Genomic DNA, 27,486 nt, shown 5'->3' with positions numbered 1-27,486 from the left:
GCAGATAATGTATTGAGGTTGTCATTACTCAAACATTTCCACAGTGATTCCATGGGGGGACACTCAGGTTCTCAAGCCACTTTTAAAAGATTGGCTGCTTGTTTTTATTGGAATCACATGAGAAGGCATGTCAAGGATTTTGTTAGAAATTGTGATGTATGTCAAAGGTGTAAACCAGACCTGACACAAAATCCAGGTCTGCTTCAACCACTTCCAATACCCAATAGGATTTGGTCAGAAATCTCTATGGATTTTATTGAAGGGTTGACAAAATCTAGAGGCAAGGATGTTATCTTTGTGGTAGTAGACAGATTAAGTAAGTATGCCCATTTTTTACCTCTAGCTCACCCATTTACAGCATCTCAAGTGGCCATGGCCTTTGTGGATAATGTGTACAAGCTCCATGGTTTACCATTAGTCATAGTGAGTGATAGAGACAACGTTTTTACAAGTCTATTTTGGAAGGAGTTTTTCAAGTTTCTCAATGTTAGTCAGCATTTATCCACTGCCTATCACCCATAAACAGATGGGCAGACTAAAGTGGTAAATAGAAGCATTGAATGCTACTTAAGGTACATGATAGGTGAATAGCCAAAACAATGGCTCAGATTGTTATCTTTGGCTGAGTTCTGGTTTAACTCTAACTTCCATACAGCCATACAAACCACTCCTTTTGAAGTAGTCAATGGGCAAACTTGATTGACTGCTACTACATATGTTCCTGGTCATAGTAAGGTGGAAGCTGTGGATAGGAGTTTAGTGGCCAGAGAAAATGCTATTGCTTTGCTCAAGTTTCATATTAAGAGAGCACACGATAGGATGAGACATTATGCAGATCGTAAGAGAACAGAAAGAGTGCTGCAGGTTAGTGATTGGGTTTATGTTAAATTGCAACCCTATAGGCAAATCTCTTTGAGGGGTGCAGCTCAACACAAGTTTTCTCCTAAATTCTATGGACCATTTCAAGTATTACAGAAGATAGGAGAGGTTGCATACAAACTGCAATTGCCACCATCAACCTTGGTTCATCTTGTATTCCATGTTTCTCAGCTCAAGATCTATAAAGGACCCACTCCTGTACAGATGGGACCATTACCTCAATTGGATACTACAGGACTTATTATTGCTAAACCTCACAAAATTTTGGACATAAAAATGTTTAAAAGGGGCAACAAGCCAGATGTGCAGTTTTTAGTTCAATGGGAGAATGGATCAGCTGATGAAGTGATGGATCGATTTCCAGAATTTGATTTTAATTCTTGTGGACAAGAATTATCTGAAGGGGAGGAGATAGTTATGAAGCTCACGTGCTGCTCATGTGCACACTCAAGTCATGTGCAGAACATGTGCAATGTGCAGCATAGTTCAAATCATCAAATGAGCGGGAGAACTTGTTGATAACAGAATCGTCAACAGAATCGTCCAACTGATTTGTAGTTTGTTGATGTTATATAGTTAGTATGTTCAATTGATTAGTTAGGCATTCAATTGTATTTTTCTTTCCCCAATTGTACTCAAATTTTCGTTATCAATAAAACCCTAATTTCAATTCTCGAAGCTTGTTCTTATTCAAAGTTTCCAGATTGAGATTGAGTAGTTCTTCGATTCATCTTGAATTCAAGAATTACATGACAAGTACCTTCGGCTTCAATTAAAATCACGATCGTCATTAGATTGCCCCCAAATCTCACAATCACCAGTTTTTTTCACACTCAGAATGTCTCCGATGACCTAATTTCATTCTAAATGTGTATTATTTTATGTATAATAAACTTAATGTAATTCATACGTAAAATAATTAGGAATTCAAGCTCCGTAGAATTCTGGTTTCAACTTTGCCTCCACCTCTGCTATTTGCATACTTAATTTCCATTTCAAAACATGATATTCCTTATTATTCGAATAACCATTATGTTGTTCATGTTGATGTTGAATCATCGCCTTAAGAGCGAATTGAGTTGTATTAGCTTACGAAAAATAATCTGGCGTTTGTTAAATTTGGGAATGTGGACTGACTATGGTAGCGAATACGCTTTATTAATTAAAGAGAAGTTTGGGACTCGGACTGGTTAACTCAATTTGGTAACGTGGTATATTAATTTTCATTGGTATCAATTAGAAATAAATAATGAGTGATATCTTCTAATTGATACCATGCATGTATATTAATCATGCTCAATTTTTTAATATCTTGTTTACTTCGAATGAATTAAATAAATCAATTATTAATTTTTCATAGTAGAAGACTTGATTAATTAATAAAAAAATGTAATAGTCAAGTTGTAGTTGATGCATCTTATTCATTCCAGCTCATTGCATTCATTATTAGATGTTAATTCACATGTTATAATTCTTAGTCCTACATTCAATCTCATTGCATTCATACCATACCGGTTTATTTTTAATTTTATATATGAAACTAAGATCAACTTGACAGTATAAAAAGATTAGCATACATATCTTTTTAATATTAAGATTCAGACTTTGTAACACTGATCCACTAATTACTCCATATATAACAGATGGTCTCAGATAGGCTATCCGCTCTCATTAACTGTAACATCGTAACCATTATATTCGAAAGTACAACTTATTTTATTTCAATAGCTAAGATTATTATATAAAAGAAAGTCCTGCACAATCAGTTCTACAAGTAGCCTGCATATATGTGTGTGGTTTCTTATATATTTTCTTCAATTCCCTTAACTTTTTCTCCCATTTGTAATCTATTGGTTTGTATTTAAGTCTCTATCATCTGATTGATTAACAGAAATATGGCATCTACAATCAGGGAGTTGGGTCACTTACAAATCCCACTCGAAGACGTACGTGAGGCCACCACCAACAACTTTGATAATAGTAATATCATCGGGGAAGGTGAGTTCGGAAAAGTGTACAGGGGACGGCTCTTGCGGTCCGGCAAGTTGGTGAAAATTGTTGCTCGGAGATTAAAGCGTAAAGACCAACAAGGATTCACTGAGTTCTGGAGGGAGATCTCTATGCTTTCGATTCTCAATCATGAAAATATTGTCTCTATTATTGGGTTTTGTGACGAACAAAATGAGAAGATCGTTATAAACAAGCGTTGTGCAAAGGGAAGTCTCTTGATGCATATAAATAAAGAGAGACTCACATGGATCCAAAGATTTAGGATATGTGTTGGTGTTGCGCGAGCATTACACTACATGCACGACGATGACGAACGCAGTTACTCTGTCATACATCGTAACATAAATAGCTCCACCATATTATTGGATAATAACTTTGTCCCTAGGTTGTCGGGGTTTGAATACTCTGTCAAACATGTTGTAGACCAAAAGGAACATGTTCTCCTTTCAAACGCTATCGGCACAAAAGTGTATATGGACCCAGAAATTACTAAAAATGGAGGTGTGACTCTGAAGTCAGACATATACTCATTTGGCATTGTTTTATGGGAAGTGTTAAGTGGGAGGAAAGCATTTATTCCAAATGAAGATGAGGATAAGAGGTTTTTAGCATCGTTGGTTGGATCACATTTTGAAAACTATACACTGAAATATATAATCCATCCTGATCTATGGAATCATCTGTCTCAGAGATCACTCTCCAGCTTCTCAAACGTGGCATATTATTGCATAAAGAATGAGCGAGTACACCGTCCATATATGCAGAGTATTATCCATGAACTTCAGAAGGCATTGGAATTTCAGGTGTCGTTTGATAATTCGGTAAGATCCTTTCATCTCTTTCCTTTTGTGTTTTTTATTTTTGTAGCATTCATCATAGTAATTTGTTAGAGTAAATTATATGGATGTTGCTTGTGTCGTATTTGTTCATGTTCATTAGTTATATTGTTTGCTTTGATAGTTTGATTAATTACTATGTTAGTAATTATTATTTTGTTTGTTATTATATGCGATTACTCAGGTTGCGTTGTTTGGGTTGACTAGTTACTACTATTACAATTGATAATACTCCATCCGTCCCAAAATAACTGTCTACATTATTTATTATTATTTTTGTTCGTCATGCAAAAATCATCTCTCTCTCAACAATAACAATAAAAAATCCCTTAACGTTCCAATTATATACTATCTATTATTGGAGAGATACAGTTAAATATGGCAACTAGTTAATACAAGTAATCTATAATAAAAACGAAAAATAATTCATTAAATAAAGGGCAAATTAGAGAATCCACTCTCTTAAATCCAACTAAGTTTCAAACTGGACAATTTTTAGAGTGATCAAATGATTTCTGTAATTAAAATGGTTTTTACATTGTTTTCGACTTTCTGTGTTCAATTTCTGACCGCAACACCCTTTCCCCTCCCGTGTTGTAGAAAAATAAACTGAAACAATTGACTACTCAACTGAGTCACTTGAAGATTCCACTGAGTGATATAATATCGGCCACAAATAACTTTTCTGATGAATGCAAGATTAGGAGTGGACTTTCTTTCAATTCATACAAAAGTACACTCGACCATTTGAATAAAGTAAATTCGTCCACCGTAGTTATAAAACTATTGTTGCCTAAGGACGATAGTATAGTAGAAAAGTTCCATAGGCAACTTGAATTGCTTACTACTTGCAAGCACCGCAACATAGTTCCTTTAGTAGGATTTTATGATGAAGGCTTTAAAAAGATCCTTGTCAGTGAGCACGCGTGTTGTAATGGGTACCTTGAGGATTGTTGGAACAAGGTCAAAGACAAGTCTGTTCTTACTTGGGTAAAACGATTGAAAATCTGCCTTGATGTTGCATATGCGTTGAAATATATTCACCATGAAGTGGCAGACCGAATGATGATAGAAGACTTTAATATACGTAGCAGAAATATTGCGTTGGACGAGAATTGGGGGGCAAAGATTGTATTCGATGATGTAATTATGATTACGCGTAAGTTCAAAAGAGAAGTAGATGTAGGTGGTTTAGGAGTAGTTTTGTTAGAGGTTCTATTCGGGATAGGATGGTATTCCCCTTTTTTTCAGAAGACGTTTGACAGAAAAATAGCCACTAATTTACCAACATACATCAGCCAAGGAAATATATATATGATGCTAGATTCGACAATCGAGAACGAAAGTGGAGCTCACATAGCTTCTTTGAAGAAATTTGTTGAAATTGCATCTGAATGTGTCGTGAAACCTGATGACCAAAAGCCAACAATGAATGTCGTTGTCAATGAGCTCCAGCAGGCGTTACTCTTACAAGTAAGTTAATGTATTTTACTGTTAGATTATGGAGACATTTATACAAAACGAGAAGAAAAAAAAACTGTTCCAACACTTGCACGGATTTTGCAGATTTCGGGAAGCGTGAAGCAGTCAAATGCGGCGCATCTTGACATGGATGCGGCGCATTCATAGAGCAAAATAGTCCGAGAGTTATTGATGCGGAGCATTGAGCTGATATGGCGCATCAGGGGTCAGATGCGGCGCATCACCATCTCGATGCGGCGCATCGAGTGCTGGTACATGAATCTGGAACGTGGAATTGAAGGGATGCGACGCATCACCTCTCAGATGCGGCGCATCGCCTCTCTGTCAGCAATTTGGCAAGTTGCAACCTTTACATCCGAGCATGCTTTGGCCTCCTTTCACTTTAGGTGCAAAGTTAATCACTTTACACCTAAAATTAGGGCTGTGATCATGCCATTACAAGGTGGAAAGCATGGCTAGTTGGTAAACAAGATGATTACTTGTCATGATGAAGATTCCTAGCTAGTTGTCATGGTGTTCTTGTTTTCTCCTATATATAGAACTCATTGTATGCAATTGTAACATACCAAATACAGATTTTCAGTAATAAACACTCTCTAGTTGGTCCGTGGACTAAAGCAATCACACCGATTGCATATAACCACGTTATATCTTGTGTCGTTCTTACATTTACGCATTTATTATCTTTCGTTCATTAAGTGGGTTTGAGTGATCTTGATAGAATCACTACTCGGCTAGTAGTCTTGTAGAATTACTAGCGTTGTTTGGGTCCTAATATCCTAACAACTGGTATCTAGAGCACAAGGTTTCGTTAAGGGAACGATGGCGGAAGATGGGAAGTTTAGAATCGACCGATTCGATGGAAGAGACTTTGGCTTTTGGAAGATGCAAATTAAAGATTACTTGTATCAAAAGAAGCTACACCAACCCTTGTTAGAGACCAAGCCCGAAAGCATGGACGATGCCGATTGGACGCTTTTGGATCGTCAAGCTTTGGGTGTTATTCGTCTTTCACTTGCTAAGAACGTTGCATACAACGTTGTGAATGAGAAGACGACGTTTGCTTGCTTGAAAGCACTCTCTAACATGTATGAGAAACCTACAGCTGCAAATAAGGTATTTCTCATGCGTCAATTGTTTAATACTAAGATGAAGGAAGGTACGAGTGCAACGGATCATATCAATGAATTTAATAATATCGTTTCAAGACTTGAATCGGTAGAGATTAAGTTTGATGATGAACTAAAAGCACTTATCTTGCTTTCATCATTACCGGAAAGTTGGTCGGGTACGGTTACCGCGGTTAGTAGCTCTACGGGAACTACTAAGCTAGCGTTTGAAGCTATAAGGGATTTGATTCTTGGTGAAGATACTCGTAGAAGAAACTCGGGAGAATCGACATCCGGTTCTTTGTTAAGTACCGACAACCGTGGTAGAAAATTTGAACGCGGTGAGAAGAAGGGTAGGAAGAAGTCTAAGAAGAGGCATCCATCGAAAGATAAAAGTGAAGTTACTTGTTGGGGTTGCAATCAAAAGGGCACTTTCAAAGAAATTGCAAAAATGGTTCCACGAAAGGTGTAAACTTGGCCGAAGGGGAAAGTGATGATGCACTTTTGTGTAGTGTTGAAAATTCAATGGAGTCTTGGATCTTGGATTCGGGAGCTTCGTTTCATGCTACTCATATCAAAAGCATGATGAAGAATTTTCGTTCATATCAAGGCAAGGTGAGATTGGCGGACAACAAGCAACTCAACATAGAGGGCATTGGACATGTTGTTTTGAAGACTACTCTTGGTTCTAATTGGACTTTGAAGAACGTAAGGTACATTCCTAAATTGAAAAGGAAACTTATTTCGGTTGGTCAATTAGATGATGAAGGTAACACGGTTACTTTTGAAAACCGCCAATGGAAGGTGGTTAAGGGTAGTAGTATTGTGGCTCGTGGACATAAAAGGGGAACACTTTATATGGTTGAAGTGTTTGATGAAGACACGGTGGTTGCTACGATTAATGTTGTGTCCGAATCAACTCTATGGCACCGAAGACTCGGGCATATGAGTGAGAAGGGTATGAAGATGCTTGTTTCGAGTGGGAGAATTCCGGATTTGAAAAAGGTAGAACTTGGGTTTTGCGAACCATGTGTATATGGGAAGCAAAAGAAGGTGACCTTTGGGAAATCAGGGAATGCACCTAAGTTGGAGAAATTGGAGCTCGTTCATACGGATGTGTTTGGTCCAAACAATGTAGAATCACATGGAGGTTCTCGCTATTATGTCACCTTCATTGACAACTTCACTCGAAAGGTATGGGTTTATTTTCTTAAAGCTAAATCCGATGTATTTAATACTTTTGTGAAGTGGAAAGCTATGGTAGAAAATGAAACTAACTTGAAAGTCAAGAGCTTGAAGTCGGATAATGGAGGGGAATATGGTAGTCTTGAGTTTAAAGACCATTGTGCAAATCTCGGTATTAGAATGTTGAAAACGGTACCGGAGACACCGCAACACAATGGGGTCGCCGAACGTATGAATCGTACGTTAAATGAAAGGGCTAAGAGTATGAGACTACATGTCGGTTTGCCTAAAATGTTTTGGGCTGATGCGGTTAACACGGCGGCTTATTTGATAAATAGGGGACCCTCAACACCGTTGGGTTTCCGAATTCCCGAGGAAGAATGGCAAGGTAAGAAGGTGAGTTATGGTCACCTTAGGATCTTTGGGTGTAATGCATATGTGAAGACCAAAGATGCGGATAAAGACAAGCTTGAAGCTAAGTCAAAGAAGTGTATTTTCATAGGCTACGGGTCGGATGAAATGGGCTATCGTTGTTGGGACAACGAAGCTAGAAAAGTAATTCGTTCGCGAGATGTTACTTTTGATGAAGATTCGGTCTATGGCAAACCGGAAACGGGGAGTCCTAAACCTAGTCAAGTTACTTTTGACGATGTTTCTATTGATGATCTTGCAGGTTCTAGTGGGAGTACGGGGAACAATGAATTGCCAAATAACGGTGAGGCGTCGGAAAATGCTAATGATGGGGATGATTCGGAAAGCGGTGATGATTCCGAACATAGTGCGAGCTCTAGTGATGAGGAGGACACAAATGAAACCGGTCCAACCATTCTGGTTACTCCTACACCAAGACGCTCGACTAGAGTGCCCAAACCTAATCCTAGGTATTCTTTATCAGCAAACTACTTGCTCTATACCGAGAATGGTGAACCCGAAAGTTACTTTGAGGCAAGAAAAACAAAAGAATCCATACAATGGGAACTTGCCATGAAAGAAGAGATGGGATCACTTGAGAAGAACAAGACTTGGTCACTAGTGAAGTTACCTCATGATAAAAGGGCATTGCAAAGCAAATGGGTATATAGAATCAAGAATGAAATGGATAGCAAGAAAAGGTACAAGGCTCGTTTGGTAGTCAAAGGCTTTCAACAAAAGGAAGGGGTTGACTACAAAGAGATATTTTCACCGGTAGTTAAAATGACTACTATCCGTTTGGTACTTTCTATGGTTGCATCCGAAGACTTACATCTTGAGCAACTAGATGTAAAAACTGCATTCTTACATGGTGATCTTGTTGAAGAGATCTACATGAGGTAACCCGAGGGCTTTGAGGTAAAGGGTAAAGAGAAGTGGGTTTGTAAGCTAAAGAAAAGTTTGTATGGGTTGAAGCAAGCACCTCGGCAATGGTACTTGAAGTTTGACGAGTTTATGAAGAAGATTGGTTTCTTAAGATGTGAAGCAGATCACTGTTGCTACTTGAAGAAATTCAAGTCTTCTTACATAATCTTATTGTTGTATGTTGATGACATGTTACTTGCAGGTTCAAACATGTCCGAAATTAACAAGTTGAAGGGATTACTTTCCCGAGAATTCGAGATGAAAGATCTTGGCGGTGCTAGGCAAATACTTGGCATGAGTATTGTGTGTGATCGTTTGAAGGGTACTCTATACTTGTCTCAATCCAAATATATTGAGAAAGTAGTAGAGAGGTTCAACATGGAAGATTCAAAGGCTCGTTCTATGCCTTTGGGAAGCACCTTAAAGTTATCGAAAAGTCAATCACCAAAGACGGAAAGAGACAAGAAGGATATGGAAAAGGTTCCATATGCATCGGCCGTGGGTAGTATTATGTATGCCATGGTTTGTACAAGACCCGATATTGCTCAAGCAGTGGGAGTTGTAAGTCGTTATATGTCTAATTCGGGGAAAGAGCATTGGGAAGCGGTCAAATGGTTGCTTCGTTATTTGAAAGGTACTTCTAATATGGGATTGTGATTCTCCAAAAACAATCTCATACTTAGAGGTTATGCGGATGCTAATTTGGGTGGATGTGATGATTCGGGGAAAAGCACTACGGGTTATGTTTTCACAATGGGGAAGACGGCGATTAGTTGGTTATCTCGATTGCAAAAGAGTGTTGCTTTGTCAACCACCGAAGCCGAATACATGGCTATTGCGGAAGCTTCTAAAGAGCTAGTGTGGTTGAAGAACTTCTTATGTGAGTTGGGTAAAAGACAAGACTATTGCGTCTTGTATTGTGATAATCAAAGTGCGGTTCATCTTGGGAAGAATCCAGTGTTTCATAGTCGAACGAAACACATCAAGATAAGGTATCATTTTATTCGACAACATATAAATGATCGCACTTTATTCTTGGAGAAAATCCTTGGTACGAAGAATCCTGCCGATATGTTTACTAAGGTGGTTACGACGGAGAAATTGAGGTTTTGCATTACCTCAATTGGCCTTCTCATGAATTGATGAGAGAAGACCCCAGCTAGAGATGTGAATGGTGTTACAAGTTTAACAAGTAATATTAAAGACCTTTTATCGAAAGTCTACTCATCCGAAGAATGTGTTGAGCGTGTGTGTCCCAAATGGTATTTGGCGGTAATCGAAGGTGGTTTAATGTTCTTGGTTAATTCATTGATATGATTGGAGTTTTGTTCAAAGTCTCCAAGTGGGAGATTTGTTAGATTATGGAGACATTTATACAAAACGAGAAAAAAAAAAAACTGTTCCAACACTTGTACGGATTTTGCAGATTTCAGGAAGCGTGAAGCAGTCAAATGCGGCACATCTTGACATGGATGCGGCGCATTCATAGAGCAAAATAGTCCGAGAGTTATTGATGCGGAGCATTGAGCTGATATGGCGCATCAGGGGTCAGATGCGGCACATCACCATCTCGATGCGGCGCATCGAGTGCTGGTACATGAATCTGGAACGTGGAATTGAAGGGATGCGGCGCATCACCTCTCAGATGCGGCACATCGCCTCTCTGTCAGCAATTTGGCAAGTTGCAACCTTTACATCCGAGCATGCTTTGGCCTCCTTTCACTTTAGGTGCAAAGTTAATCACTTTACACCTAAAATTAGGGCTGTGATCATGCCATTACAAGGTGGAAAGCATGGCTAGTTGGTAAACAAGATGATTACTTGTCATGATGAAGATTCCTAGCTAGTTGTCATGGTGTTCTTGTTTTCTCCTATATATAGAACTCATTGTATGCAATTGTAACATACCAAATACAGATTCTCGGTAATAAACACTCTCTAGTTGGTCCGTGGACTAAAGCAATCACACCGATTGCATATAACCACATTATATCTTGTGTCGTTCTTACATTTACGCATTTATTATCTTTCGTTCATTAAGTGGGTTTGAGTGATCTTGATAGAATCACTACTCGACTAGTAGTCTTGTAGAATTACTAGCGTTGTTTGGGTCCTAATATCCTAACATTTACATCGTGAACAACATTGCATCACATATTAAGAATGCTAATAAAATAGGAGTACACAAATTAATTACCATAATCAACAACAAACGTCTATAGCACAAGTGAATGTGTCGCACAAATTAAGATTACGAGTAGTTAAAAATCACATATTTGTTATTAATTCTCTTTGCGTGTTTCTTTACTTCCATTTGTTTTAATCATTATTTGATAAAGGAAGAGAAGCAGATATCCTTCGATGAATTTCTGTTAGGAAGAGGGGATCGCCTGGACGTTGGGAGATATAAATTTAAGAGAAAAACAACTCTATTACTCACAAGAATAGATTTACAGAGTATTACAAAACTCTTACAAAAAAACTCTCAAACTCACACACACTCTCTAGGTTGTGATTACACTTCTCTGAGTGATTTTGGATGATTTACAACTGAGGTTTGCACCTCTATTTATAGTAAAAATTCTATGGCGGTGGAATGGTATGAACGGAGAAGGTTGGCGGCCGTCATCGTCATCAACTTTGCTACCTCCATATGAGTTGTCAAGGCTGCCTACTTTGAATATCTAGAAGGTGGGCTTCTAGATTGTAGGCTGGAAATCTTCAATTCTCCCCCTCCAGCCGAATCCACAAACATTCCAGTTATGTCTCTGCATAACTCCAACTTCTCTCGAGTCACCACCTTTGTTAACATATCCGCAGGATTCTCCTTTGTATGGATCTTCACTAGTCTCAACAGTTGTCGATCAATTACCTCGCGTATCCAATGATAGCGAATATCAATATGTTTTGTACGAGAATGGTACATGGAGTTCTTGCTCAAATCTATAGCACATTGACTGTCACAATATACCTTGTACTCCTTTTGCTTGATTCCAAATTCTTGAAGATAACGCTTTAACCACAACATTTCTTTTCCAGCTTCTGCGGCAGCAATATACTCTCCTTCAGTTGTGGATAATGCAACACACCTCTGTAGTCTTGACTGCCATGAAACAGCTCCCCCTGCAAAAGTGTAAATGAATCCTGAAGTAGATTTCCTACTATCAGGATCTCCGGCCATATCCGCATCTGTATAGCCTTCCAAGATTGGATCAGCTCCCCCGTAACAAAGACATAGATTCTTTGTACCTTTAAGATATCTGAGAATCCATTTTACCGCCTCCCAATGCTCTTTCCCGGGGTTCGAGAGAAAACGACTCACCGTTCTGATAATGCTAAAAACGAACATATATTTCATAGCATTATTCCTCAAGAAAGACAAGCTTTTAGTTGCAATTGTTCTATTTACAAGTGATATTCGTTTAAATAATAAAAGGTGAAGACAAAAGACAGATTCGACGAATTGAAGACGCAAACGACCAAAAAGCTCAAAAGTACAAAAGACAATCAAAGAGGTTCCAATTATTGATAAGAAACGTCTCGAAATTACAAGAGTACAAGATTCAAAACGCAAAAGTACAAGATATTAAATTGTACGCGAGGACGTTCAAAAATCCGGAACCGGGACCAGAGTCAACTCTTAACGCTCGACGCAACGGACTAAAAATTACAAGTTAACTATGCATATAAATATAATATAATATATAATTAATTATATTAATTATATATATATTATATATATATATTATAAAACCGTCGGCAGAGAAACTCCAAGGGTGTGAGCTGTAAATACATTCTCCGCGACTCGCGGAGTTTGAAGAGGATTTTGCCGCGAGTCGCGGAGCCCCAAATTTCAACTCTGGCTATAAAGCAAACCGAATTCTGATCAAAATTTCATAATCTATTTTCTCTCTTCTCTCATATATACGATATATATATATATATATAATTTATATTTTAATTTTAATTTTAATTATAATTCTAATAATAAGGGTATGTTAGCAAATGTTGTAAGGGTGTAAGTCGAAATTCTGTCCGTGTAACGCTACGCTATTTTTAATCATTGTAAGTTATGTTCAACCTTTTTATATTAATGTCTCGTAGCTAAGTTATTATTATGCTTATTTAAAACGAAGTAATCATGATGTTGGGCTAATTACTAAAATTGGGTAATTGGGCTTTGTACCATAATTGGGGTTTGGATAAAAGAACGACACTTGTGGAAATTAGACTATGGGCTATTAATGGGCTTTATATTTGTTTAACTAAATGAAAGTTTGTTAATGTTAATATAAAGATTTACAATTGGGCATCCCTATAAATTACCATATACACTCAATCGGACACGATGGGCGGGGTATTTATATGTACGAATAATCGTTCATTTAACCGGACACGGGAATGGATTAATAGCCACTAGAATAATTAAAACAGGGGTGAAATTACATTCAAGGGTAATTGGTGTAATTGTTAACAAAGTAGTAAAACCTTGGTTTACACGCAGTCGATAACCTGGTGTATTCATTAAACAAAGTATTAAAACCTTGTTACAATTCGAATCCCCAATTAGTTGGAATATTTAACTTCGGGTATAATAATAATTTGATAAGGACACTTGCACTTTATATTTATGACTGATGGACTGTTATGGACAAAAACCAGACGGACATATTAAATAATCCAGGACAAAGGACAATTAACCCATGGGCATAAAACTAAAATCAACACGTCAAACATCATGATTACGGAAGTTTAAATAAGCATAATTCTTTTATTTCATATTTAATTTCCTTTATTTTATATTTAATTGCACTTCTAATTATCGTACTTTTATTTATTGTTATTTAATCGCACTTTTAATTATCGTACTTTTTATTTATCGTAAGTTTATTTTATCGCACTTTTATTATTCGCAATTTCATTATCGTTATTTACTTTACGCTTTAATTTAAGTCTTGTATTTATTTTATATTTTACATTAGGTTTTAACTGCGACTAAAGTCTTAAAATCGACAAACCGGTCATTAAACGGTAAAAACCCCCCTTTATAATAATAATATTACTTATATATATATTTGTATTTTTATAAAAGTAAACTAATATAGCGTTGAGCTTTGTTTAAAGATTTCCCTGTGGAACGAACCGGACTTACTAAAAACTACACTACTGTACGATTAGGTACACTGCCTATAAGTGTTGTAGCAAGGTTTAAGTATATCCATTCTATAAATAAATAAATATCTTGTGTAAAATTGTATCGTATTTAATAGTGTTTTCTGCTAAAATTAATAACTATTTTATATACACCTCGCATAACATCACGTTCCCACTGCATGAGCAATATCGGGCCTTGTACACACCATCGCATACATCAAACTTCCAACTGCTGAAGAATATGGTACTGAAGACATCTCCCCGATCTCTTCCTTGGATGAGGGACAAGAACTCTTGCTCAACTTGAAATGGTTAGCTAATGGAATGCTAACAGGTTTGGCATTGTTCATATTGAAACGTGAAAGCACTCGTTCAATATACTTCTCCTGAGATAGCCATAACCTTTTATTCTTCCTATCTCGGGTTATCTGCATTCCCAAAATCTGTTGAGCCTGTCCTAAGTCTTTCATGTCAAAAGACTTAGAGAGTTCCTTCTTCAGCTGGTTGATCTTCGTTACGTCTTTCCCTACAATCAAAATATCGTCTACATAAAGTAGAAGAGCAACGAAATCTCCTTCAGAAAACTTCTGAATGTAGACACACTCATCTGCTGCAGTTTTCTTGTACTCGTGACTCACCATGCACGAGTCAAACTTCTTGTACCACTGCCTAGGTACCTGCTTCAAACCGTACAAACTTTTCTTCAGCTTGCATACGAGGTTATCTCCTGAAACCTCAAAACCTTCTGGCTGCTCCATGTAAATTTCTTCATGTAAATCTCCATTAAGAAAAGCTGTCTTTACATCCATCTGTTCAAGCTCCAAGTTCATACTTGCGACCAATCCAAGTATGACTCTAATTGAAGTCATCTTGACTACTGGTGAAAATATCTCGTCAAAATCAATCCCTTTCTTCTGTTGGAATCCTTTGACTACAAGTCGTGCTTTGTATTTCACCACTTTTCCACTACCATCCTTTTTCAGCTTGAACACCCATTTATTTTTCAGTGCCTTCTTCCCGCGTGGAAGTTCTACAATCTCATAAGTTTGATTTTTTTGCAGAGAATCCATCTCATCCTGCATTGCGAGCAACCATTTTTCTTTATCCTTATGAGTTACTGCTTCATGAAAACTCTCCGGTTCTCCATCTTCAGTAAGTAGAAGGTACTCAGATTCTGGATATCTACTCGATGGAATCCGACCTCGTTCAGATCTACGAACTTCTGGAACATTCTGAGGAGATCCACCATCATCTTGACCTTGTGATGGTTCTGAAACATCTGGCAGATGGGGTTGTGGCTCCCCCTGCTCAGCACCGTCATTTTTCTCATTATCTTTGAAACAACCCAACCCGTACTCCGTACGCTATAATTTTTTTTTTTTTTATAATATACACATTTATGCGCCAATTAAATATGTAGACCAACTCACAAGTTTCATTAAACCGTACAACCATTACCAATGTTTACAAAAGGCACAATGGCCGTTAATTAAGTTAATACAAGTTTGACCGAATACAATGGTAGTTTATTAACCAAACGACCCGACGAGCATGGTTTGGGACTAAACTACCCAAAAGGTGGCCAACTTCCAAAAGCTCCTACAAGCACATCATCAAGGGCATCTAGTGCCCGACAATCCCCTTCCCTTTATCCTCACCTGCAACTAAAAGATAAACAACGAGAGGGGTAAGCTAACGCTTAGTGAATGCAATAATTATAGATGATCATATATAACCTACTTACTTGCATACACTTACACAATACCACATACGAGCTAGCAATTCAACAAACATGCAATCCATCATGCATAAACTACTATCCACGTTCCACATTACGCTAGCAACAATAATAGCATATAGTTCACAATATAATATGCTAAGTACAATTCGCACAACCATGGTTAACCAAGTATACAAGAGAACGGTACATGTAAGTCCGTTGGAGTTCATAACATCCACTAGTGTTACTTATACACCGCGTAATCACTAGTCCCCCGGGTGATGTCTTAAACACCGCGACTAACTCACCCTTACAACAATGTGGCGTCTTAAACACCGCGACGAATCCACACTTCATTCAATACAATGAGTGGTGTCTTGAACACCGCGACACTTCCACTCTCATGACATTGTGGTGTCTTAAACACCGCGACAATCCCACAAGTCAATTACACAAGGAGTAGTGTCTTAAGCACCGCGACAATACTACTCGTTACCTAGAATGTGGTGTCTTGAACACCGCGACACTTCCACATTCATACCACACAAATAAATACATTATATACGTTCACGCATAATTATTCCACTCACCTTGACGCAAGGATGATGAATAATCGCTTCCAAACTTCAAAGCCAAGTACCTAATACATTAAGTACCAATTCAATAAATAAACTAGTGGAATTAACCACATTACATTTACTTGGGCATTTAATGACTCAATTTCGCATTAAATGACCCAACCACACCACAACCGCCCTCTTAATGGCCAAGACTCGACTTTAATTACCAACATTAGTGCATTAAAGTCTACTAGCCTCAATTGACATCCACCTAGGGTAATTTACACCCATTTTACCCAAACTAGGTCAACTAGTACATTCTTGACCCAAATGACATCTCTTTCAATTCTAACAAGTGTTTAATGCTTACAATACCATTAACACTTTCAAACTCACAATTACAAGACCAAAACCCTAGATTATGGCCATTAGGGTTTCATTACAACAACCTAACCCAAATTCACCCATTTTACTCCCAAATGGGTCATACAAGCTTCTATTAACCAAAACCCTAGCCATAATCAATTAAAACTCGAAACTTAGAGTTAGAACTTACCGAGACTATCACTACGTAGCTAGAGTCACAAGGAACAACTTTAATACTTGCTCCAAAGATCAACCCTAAATCCTTCCTCTCTCAATCTCACTTTGAATCCAAATGGGTGTTAGAGTTTTGGGAGAGAAATTGAAAGAAAATGAAAAAGGAAAATGAAATAAATGAACTAGTGGACCAGATTTAATGCACCCATCTGATCTATACGTCCATTTACCATTTTGCACCTCAAAATCTCTTAATTTAACCTAAAACCGGAACCTGGCCAGCAGGCCTGCCGCGGCGCGGCACTAAACGTCGCGGCGCGACGAAACACATGAAAAACAGCACCCTTTAATCCAAGTTCTGATCAAATCTTTGCTTGATGTGTCGCGTCGCGGAGCCCTGTATCGCGGCGCGACAATTGCCTGGAACTGGTGCCCTCGACTAGCTAATCAATTTTCCAAGGTTTCCATAACTAATAACCCAAACGCTCACTTTAATACACATACTAACCCCAACCTTGAGTCTCACACGACTCAATGCCATCGTGACACGTAGGTAAACACGTTCGCGCATGCATTCAACATTTATAATATACACATTCTCAAGTAACTAACATGTTAGCTAACTTAGCCACATAACGAGCAAGTTATAGACGTATAATTGATTAGGTGTGTACCTTTAAGCGTGTACGGAAAAGCGGGGTGTTACAACTCTCCCCCACTTAGATCGGAGCACGTCCTCGCGATCCAAGCCGCATGACAAGCCGGAAGATAAGCCAAAACAAACTCTTCGGATTCCCATGTAAACTCGGAACCCTTTCGATGTCGCCATTGCACTTTGAAGGTTCTAACTTCCTTGTTCCGCAACATCTTAACCTTTTCATCAAGGATTGCAACCGGTTCTTCCGCATACTCTAACTTGTTATTCAAAGTAATCTCATCCAATGGCACCCAAGTCGAGTCATCCACAAGACACTTGCGAAGATGGGAAACATGGAACGTATTATGAATTCCCGCAAGTTCTTCGGGTAACTCTAATCGATAAGCAACCTCACCAACACGTGCCAATACCTTGAAAGGACCAATAAACCGAGGAGCTAACTTTCCTCGCTTCCTAAACCGAATCACACCCTTCCATGGAGAAACCTTAAGCATCACCATATCACCTTCTTGAAACTCAATCGTTCTTCTACCTTTATCGGCATAAGACTTTTGTCTATCTTGCGCCGCTTTAAGTCGAGCCCGAATAATTTCAATTTTACTATTCGTCTCCAAAACCAAATCGGAACTTCCGATTTCTCGTTGACCCACTTCTCCCCAACAAATGGGAGTTCGACATCTACGCCCATAGAGCATCTCGTATGGTGGCATCCCAATACTAGTGTGGTAACTATTATTGTATGAGAATTCCACCAAGGGTAAGTGCTCGTCCCAACTTCCACCAAAATCAATAATACACGCCCTTAACATATCCTCTAGCGTTTGGTTAGTACGCTCGGTTTGACCGTCCGTTTGAGGATGATACGCCGTGCTCATTTTCAATTGAGTACCCATATCTTCATGAAACTTGTTCCAAAACCGAGATGTAAAGCGAGTATCTCGATCCGAAACAATAGATACCGGAACCCCATGTCTTGATATCACCTCCTTTATAAACAACTTAGCTAATGTCTCCGATGATATCATTTCCCGAATGGGAAGAAACAAGGCACTCTTCGTCAATCTATCAATAATCACCCAAATCGTATCGTATTGGGTTCGCGCCGTCTTCGGTAACTTGGTAATAAAGTCCATGGTAATGTGCTCCCATTTCCATTTCGGGACTTCCAATGGTTGTAACTTACCGTAAGGCTTTTGGTGTTCGGCTTTGACTTGCAAGCACGTGACGCATTGTTCAACATACTTAACCACATCACGTTTCATGCCGGGCCACCAATAATCTTTCTTCAAATCATAGTACATTTTCGTTGCACCCGGATGAATGGAATACTTGGACTTATGTGCTTCATCAAGTAGCATTCGCCGGTAATCCCCCATCTTGGGTACCCACACCCTTCCTTGAAAGGACAACAGGCCACGCGAGCCCATTGTAATGAACTCCGATTGGCCAACGATTCGTTCCGTGTGCTTATTGTGAACATAAGCCTCTATTTGATCTTCACCCATCTTTTCAAGAAAGTCATTAGTGATAATCAAACGTAACGATCCCACCTTTATCGCCGGATGTGTACTCTTTCGACTCAAGGCGTCCGCAACAACGTTCGCCTTACCCGGATGATAAAGTATCACGCAATCATAATCTTTCACTACATCCATCCACCTACGTTGACGATAATTCAAATCTCGTTGAGTAAAGAGATGTTTCAAATTCTTGTGATCCGAATATATCGTACACTTGACACCATACAAGTAATGGCGCCAAATTTTCAACGCATGCACAACCACCGCCATCTCTAAATCATGAGTCGGGTACCTCGTCTCGTGTTCTTTTAATTGTCGAGAGGCATAAGCGATGACTTTACCTCTTTGCATCAGAACACACCCGAGTCCATTCAACGAATCACAATAAACCACCATGTCTTCAATCCCTTCCTGTAACACCAACACCGGAGCTTGACATAACTTCTCTTTTAACAATTGAAAGGCGACTTCTTGTTCATTTTCCCAATTAAATTTAACATTCTTCCTCGTCAACTTCGTCAAAGGAGAAGCAATCTTAGAAAAGTCTTGAATAAACCGACGATAATAACCGGCCAATCCGAGAAAACTTCGGATTTCCGTAGGCGTAGTCGGTCGACTCCAACTTTTCACCGTTTTGATCTTCCCCGGGTCTACCATAATACCTTCTTGATTCACAATATGACCAAGGAATTGAACTTCCCTTAGCCAAAATTCACATTTGGAGAACTTAGCATACAATTTCTCCCTTCGCAACGTCTTCAACACTTCACGTAAATGGTGTTCATGTTCCTTCATACTCTTGGAATAAACGAGTATGTCATCAATGAACACGATTACCGACTTGTCCAACATAGGTTGGCACACTCGGTTCATTAAATCCATGAATGCCGCCGGTGCATTCGTGAGACCAAAAGGCATAACCACAAACTCATAATGCCCGTAACGCATCCGAAAGGCCGTTTTCTCGATGTCTTCCTCACGGACCCGCACTTGATGATAGCCGGACCGTAAATCGATCTTAGAAAAATACGTAGCACCTTGGAGTTGATCAAATAAATCGTCGATCCGAGGTAATGGATAACGATTCTTGATCGTCACTTTATTCAACTCCCTATAGTCGATGCACATTCGCATGCTTCCATATTTCTTTTTCACAAACAAAATCGGAGCACCCCACGGCGAGGAGCTCGGTCGAATGAAACCCTTCTCAAGAAACTCTTGGGTTTGATTAAGCAATTCTTGCATCTCCGTCGGCGCTAAACGATAAGGGGTTTTAGCAATGGGAGTAGCTCCCGGAACCAACTCGATGCGAAATTCGACTTGTCTTTCCTCCGGAACACCCGGTAATTCATCCGAAAAGACATCTTCAAATTCATTAACCACCGGAATCTTACGAATAGGTGGTGGCTCATCACAAGTATCAACTACGTGAGCAAGATAAAACAAGGCACCGCTCTTGAGAAAACGTCGTGCCCTTGCATACGTGCACAATGGTACGAGTCTCCTCCGTCTATCGCCATGAATAATCAACTCTCCCCCACTTGGGGTCCTAACACGAATGAACTTATCATGGCATGCAATATCGGCTCTATAACGATCGAGCCAATCCATACCAACAACAATATCGAACTCACCCAAGGTCATCGGAATGAGGTCAATTTTTAAAGGTTTCGGTACCAAACACAACATCACAATTCTTACAAACATCAACCACTAGCGCCGTCTTGCCATCCGCTATTTCGACTTCAACCGATGACTCAACTTAACTAGCGGTTTATTTAACTTAGATACAAATCGAGGCGACACAAAAGACAAATTAGCACCGCTATCAAATAATATCTTGGCCGGTTTAGAGTTAACCAAGAAAGTACCTGAGACAACCTCGTTCGATTGCTTAGCTTCATCATTAGTCATCAAATAATTTCGATCCCGGCCCGTACCCGCCGCCTTCTCTAACCGCTTGACATGATCATTAACCAACTCGGGACACTCGGTCTTCTTGTGTCCTTCTTTCCCACAATTGTAATAAGTGAATTTTGTAGTAGAGGATGGTTTGGTGCAATCACGGGCCATATGTCCCCTTCGCCCACAATTATGACAAGAATAGGGGAAATCCCCCGAAGCACCTTTCTTCACACTCCCCACACTCTCGGAGCCTTTCTTAAACTTCTTGCTAGAAAAATTAGATTGACTAGTAGCTTCAAACTTTTTCTTGCCCAAGGTAAGGCTATTCTTCCTCATCACAAGCGCCTCGAAGCCCTTGGCCATGTTAAACAATTCATCAAAGCTTTTCACCACATTCACACTTATCTTCTCTTGATAACTATCATTCAAGATCCGATAAAAATCTTCCTTTAACATCTTATCATTCCCGACATACTCCGGGCAAAATTGAGTCTTAGACAAAAACACGGATTTGAGAGTGTTCAAATCTATTGACCCTTGCCTCAAAGAACGTAGCTCGTCCTTAAGCCTAGTGAGATCGGCCGAAGTTCGGTATTCTTCGAAAAATTCTTCCTTAAACTCATCCCAAGAAAAGTCCATGCATTGTTCTTCGCCATAGACTTGAATCTTTGCATCCCACCATAGCTTGGCATCACCTCTTAGCATGCTACAACCATACCTTGTCTTTTTATCGTTAGGGCACTCACATGTACGAAAAGCCCCCTCCATATCGGAGATAAACCGGGCACTCTTAAGTGGGTCCCTATCGCCTTCAAAAGTAGGAGGTTGAGCATCCTTAAAGTTCTTGAAGAAAAAGTCTCGTCTCCCCACATTTTCTTCTTGGAGAGCAATCTTAATTTGTTCCTTAACCATAGTGACGATGTGCTCGTCAATCGTGTCTAGAAATATCTTCTTAACATCTTCGCGAAACTCCGCCTTTTGGCATTGAAAGATGGCCTCAACCTTGGCCGTGAACTCGGGGTCCTCGCTCGTGCCCCCATTATCGGTGTCGTGTCCGTTTCTCATCTTCATTCTATAAAACGGAAAAGATTAAACGACGAACCCAGAGACATGACACATATATATATATACACCATACCACCCCATCTCGCTCGACAATCGTCGTACATCGCTTGTTTGACACGATTTGCACCCGTAGTAAGGGTAGCTAGTCATTACTACGCGAGCACGTCGCATTAACTTGCTAGTACAACGTCTGTCTCGCTCGATGATTCCATCTACAACACAAATCAATTAGTGCATGGTTAGTTCATATAAACCTACGCACTACAATTCCCGATTCGACCCGAAGTCGTACAAGTCCTGCCTAAAAGCGCATACACATAAAAGTCTAAGTCTAGGCACCTATCTCAAGTCGCCTAAATCCCTTAGACCATTCTCTGATACCACTTGAAACAACCCAACCCGTACTCCGTACGCTATAAAATTTTTTTTTTTTATAATATACACATTTATGCGCCAATTAAATATGTAGACCAACTCACAAGTTTCATTAAACCGTACAACCATTACCAATGTTTACAAAAGGCACAATGGCCGTTAATTAAGTTAATACAAGTTTGACCGAATACAATGGTAGTTTATTAACCAAACGACCCGACGAGCATGGTTTGGGACTAAACTACCCAAAAGGTGGCCAACTTCCAAAAGCTCCTACAAGCACATCATCAAGGGCATCTAGTGCCCGACAATCCCCTTCCCTTTATCCTCACCTGCAACTAAAAGATAAACAACGAGAGGGGTAAGCTAACGCTTAGTGAATGCAATAATTATACATGATCATATATAACCTACTTACTTGCATACACTTACACAATACCACATACGAGCTAGCAATTCAACAAACATGCAATCCATCATGCATAAACTACTATCCACGTTCCACATTACGCTAGCAACAATAATAGCATATAGTTCACAATATAATATGCTAAGTACAATTCGCACAACCATGGTTAACCAAGTATACAAGAGAACGGTACATGTAAGTCCGTTGGAGTTCATAACATCCACTAGTGTTACTTATACACCGCGTAATCACTAGTCCCCCGGGTGATGTCTTAAACACCGCGACTAACTCACCCTTACAACAATGTGGCGTCTTAAACACCGCGACGAATCCACACTTCATTCAATACAATGAGTGGTGGCTTGAACACCACGACACTTCCACTCTCACGACATTGTGGTGTCTTAAACACCGCGACAATCCCACAAGTCAATTACACAAGGAGTAGTGTCTTAAGCACCGCGACAATACTACTCGTTACCTAGAATGTGGTGTCTTGAACACCGCGACACTTCCACATTCATACCACACAAATAAATACATTATATACGTTCACGCATAATTATTCCACTCACCTTGACGCAAGGATGATGAATAATCGCTTCCAAACTTCAAAGCCAAGTACCTAATACATTAAGTACCAATTCAATACATAAACTAGTGGAATTAACCACATTACATTTACTTGGGCATTTAATGACTCAATTTCGCATTAAATGACCCAACCACACCACAACCGCCCTCTTAATGGCCAAGACTCGACTTTAATTACCAACATTAGTGCATTAAAGTCTACTAGCCTCAATTGACATCCACCTAGGGTAATTTACACCCATTTTACCCAAACTAGGTCAACTAGTACATTCTTGACCCAAATGACATCTCTTTCAATTCTAACAAGTGTTTAATGCTTACAATACCATTAACACTTTCAAACTCACAATTACAAGACCAAAACCCTAGATTATGGCCATTAGGGTTTCATTACAACAACCTAACCCAAATTCACCCATTTTACTCCCAAATGGGTCATACAAGCTTCTATTAACCAAAACCCTAGCCATAATCAATTAAAACTCGAAACTTAGAGTTAGAACTTACCGAGACTATCACCACGTAGCTAGAGTCACAAGGAACAACTTTAATACTTGCTCCAAAGATCAACCCTAAATCCTTCCTCTCTCAATCTCACTTTGAATCCAAATGGGTGTTAGAGTTTTGGGAGAGAAATTGAAAGAAAATGAAAAAGGAAAATGAAATAAATGAACTAGTGGACCAGGTTTAATGCACTCATCTGATCTATACGTCCATTTACCATTTTGCCCCTCAAAATCTCTTAATTTAACCTAAAACCGGAACCTGGCCAGCAGGCCTGCCGCGGCGCGGCACTAAACGTCGCGGCGCGACGAAACACATGAAAAACAGCACCCTTTAATCCAAGTTCTGATCAAATCTTTGCTTGATGTGTCGCGTCGCGGAGCCCTGTATCGCGGCGCGACAATTGCCTGGAACTGGTGCCCTCGACTAGCTAATCAATTTTCCAAGGTTTCCATAACTAATAACCCAAACGCTCACTTTAATACACATACTAACCCCAACCTTGAGTCTCACACGACTCAATGCCATCGTGACACGTAGGTAAACACGTTCGCGCATGCATTCAACATTTATAATATACACATTCTCAAGTAACTAACATGTTAGCTAACTTAGCCACATAACGAGCAAGTTATAGACGTATAATTGATTAGGTGTGTACCTTTAAGCGTGTACGGAAAAGTGGGGTGTTACAATCTTCTACTTCTGGAATTTCTTCCTGCACTGAAAATTCATTTCTTATGAATGATTCCGTTGTTGCCTCTGGCACCTGAGCAGCAACATTTGTCTTCTGAGATATTGTGGGCTTTTCAATATCTTCTATTGTCTGGCTTTCATGGAACACTACGTCCCTACTTCTGATCACCTTTTTCTCCTTTGGATCCCATAATCTGTATCCAAATTCTTCATCTCCATAGCCTATGAATATGCATGGAGTGGTCCTTGCATCCAGCTTCTGCCTGAGCTCCTTGGATACATGTGCGTACGCCAAACATCCAAATACTCTTAAGTGAGAGTATGATGGATCCTTTCCAGACCAAAGTTTCTCCGGAACTTCAAAATTCAGTGGTACTGATGGAGATCGGTTGATCAAATAACAAGCGGCTCTGACTGCTTCTCCCCAGAATAGCTTTGGCAGCTTAGCCATACTGAGCATGCTCCGAACACGTTCCATGATTGTTCGGTTCATTCTTTCTGCTATACAATTATGTTGAGGGGTACGTGGGACCGTCTTCTCATGTCGGATGCCATTTGATCTGCAATAGGCATCGAACTGCCTGGAAGAGTATTCACCACCGTTATCAGATCGAAGACACTTTAACTTCTTTCCTGTCTCACGTTCTACCATGACATGGAACTGTTTGAAGTAATCGAACACCTGGTCCTTCATCTGTAAGAAATATACCCACACCTTTCGAGAAGTATCATCGATAAACGTCAGAAAGTATCGATTTTCGCCAATTGATTCAACCTCCAAGGGACCGCAAACATCAGAGTGTACCAGACTGAGTAACTCTGATTTTTTCATCGAAGAGGAATTAAACGAGACTCTATGCTGCTTACCAAACAGACAATGATTGCAAGGATCTAGTGCTTCATCCTTGTCTACATTGATAAGCTCCTTCTTTATTAGGGTAGACAACCCTTTCTCACTCATGTGACCGAGTCTCTGGTGCCATAAATTTTGTGAAGCCTCCTTTTCTGCAACATTAAGGCTGTCTGTGCAGATCTTCACATGAGTTTTGTATAGTGTGCCACAAATGTGTCCTCGAGCGACTATCATAGCGCCTCTTGACAATTTCCATGTGCCTTTACTGAAATGACTATCATAGCCCTGTTTATCGAGAGCTACCCCAGAAAGTAGATTCAGCCGAAGATCTGGCACATGGCGGACATCCTTCAGAGTGATTGTGCTTCCGGAACTTGTCTTTATCTTGACATCACCAATTCCGACAATCTCAGCGGAACTGGAATTTCCCATCTTCACAGCTCCAAAGTCTCCAGCTTTGTATGTTGTGAAGTATTCCTTGTATGGAGTCACGTGGTAGGAAGCTGCAGTATCTACCACCCATTCTGTGTCTTCTCGTGAGACGTGAAGGCATGTCTCATCATGGGTTGAACAATAAGCTACATCACCAGGGATAGTCACTAATGTTTCTCCACCCTTATTCTTCGGCTGTGAACTGCTTTGACTTTGTTCCTCTTTTAATCTATAGCAGTTCTTCTTCATATGTCCCTCTAATCCACAATAATGGCATTTATATGTTGGTTTTCTGCCATCAGCTGACCTGCCCCTGATCTTGCTTCTGCCTCTCCATTTATTTTTGCTACTCATTCGCTGTCTCCCCCGATTCTCTGTGACAAAGGCATGGGTCTGATCTGTGCCCATGTCTTTTCTCCTTGCCTCTTCACTGAATAGGGCATCCTTGACCATTGACACGGTAAGTTTGCCATTTGGGGCTGAGTTGCTGAGTGTTACTACCAGCGTTTCCCAACTATCGGGAAGGGAACTAAGTAGCAGTAGCGCCTGAACTTCATTGCCAAGCGGCATCTCTACAGACGATAACTGGTTGACCAAGTTCTGGAACTCACTGGTATGCTCAGCAACTGAAGTTCCACTTTTGAGCTTTATGTTGACTAAACGCCTCATCAGCAGGGCTTTATTCCGAGCAGTCTTGGCCTGGTACATGTCCTCCAACTTTTTCCAGAGGACATATGCGTCTGTCTCTTGTGCAACATGGTGGAAGACACTATGATCAATCCATTGACGGATCTGACCAATAGTTTTTCGGTTTGATTTCTTCCACTCTTTCTCTTTGGCAGAATCAGGGTTTATACCCTTCAATTCAATAGGATCGAACAAATCCTTACAGTTGAGGAGATCTTCCATCCGAGGTTTCCACAGCGTGTAGTTTGTGGCTGTGAGCATAATCATAGCTCCGGAAGATGATGTTGACTCTTTTGTGGACATTATCACCTTACAAATAATTTTTTAACACAAACGGGGTTGAATTGTAGAAAACAGAGATCACCGTTACGTCCGGAACGGTTGAAAATGGTGGAATAGACACTTCGCGGCTTAAATTCCACTTACGAGGCAAAATTATAATTTTTATAAACTTCAGGGACCAAAAATGAAATTCTGAAAATTTCAGGGACCAAATTGTAAAATTTCAGAATTGCTACAGTATCGCTACAGTACCGCTACAGTGACTTGCTACAGTGCCACCAGCTGCTACAGTGAGTTGCTACAGTGATCGTCTTCTCCGGCGAAAATTCTGGCACCGGTCGTCTTCTTCGGCGAGATTCCGGCGAGTTGACCAAACTTTGACCGCGTTTTCTGGGCTCGTTATTACTCCATTTAAGTCACCGTTTTTTGCGTTGGACTCGGTTCGACGAGACAAATCCAATGGTACACTCAAAATTGGATTTTGAGAAAACTTCAGAAAACCCAAAACTCGACCAACGTCTCTAACCAAGCTCTTGATACCACTTGTTAGGAAGAGGGGATCGCCTGGACGTTGGGAGATATAAATTTGAGAGAAAAACAACTCTATTACTCACAAGAATAGATTTACAGAGTATTACAAAACTCTTACAAAAAAACTCTCAAACTCACACACATTCTCTAGGTTGTGATTACACT

The 27,486-nt window shown here is 39.7% G+C and overlaps 1 protein-coding gene across 1 annotated transcript in view; it reads left to right on the top strand.

Moving 5' to 3' along the window:
- The first annotated feature begins 2,999 nt into the window (after window positions 1–2,999).
- The window catches only part of LOC139842207 (uncharacterized), a 34,953-nt gene continuing 10,466 nt past the window's right edge, over window positions 3,000–27,486 (top strand). The window contains exon 1 of the mRNA XM_071832377.1: window positions 3,000–3,710. Coding sequence (XP_071688478.1) covers window positions 3,000–3,710 — 711 coding nt within the window. The remainder of the gene's footprint in view (window positions 3,711–27,486) is intronic.

Source organism: Rutidosis leptorrhynchoides, chromosome 4 (genome assembly GCF_046630445.1).
Source record: "Rutidosis leptorrhynchoides isolate AG116_Rl617_1_P2 chromosome 4, CSIRO_AGI_Rlap_v1, whole genome shotgun sequence".
NCBI lineage: Eukaryota > Viridiplantae > Streptophyta > Magnoliopsida > Asterales > Asteraceae > Rutidosis > Rutidosis leptorrhynchoides.
Note: the sequence above shows the minus strand (reverse complement) of the source record. Positions and strands in the feature narration are given on the sequence as shown.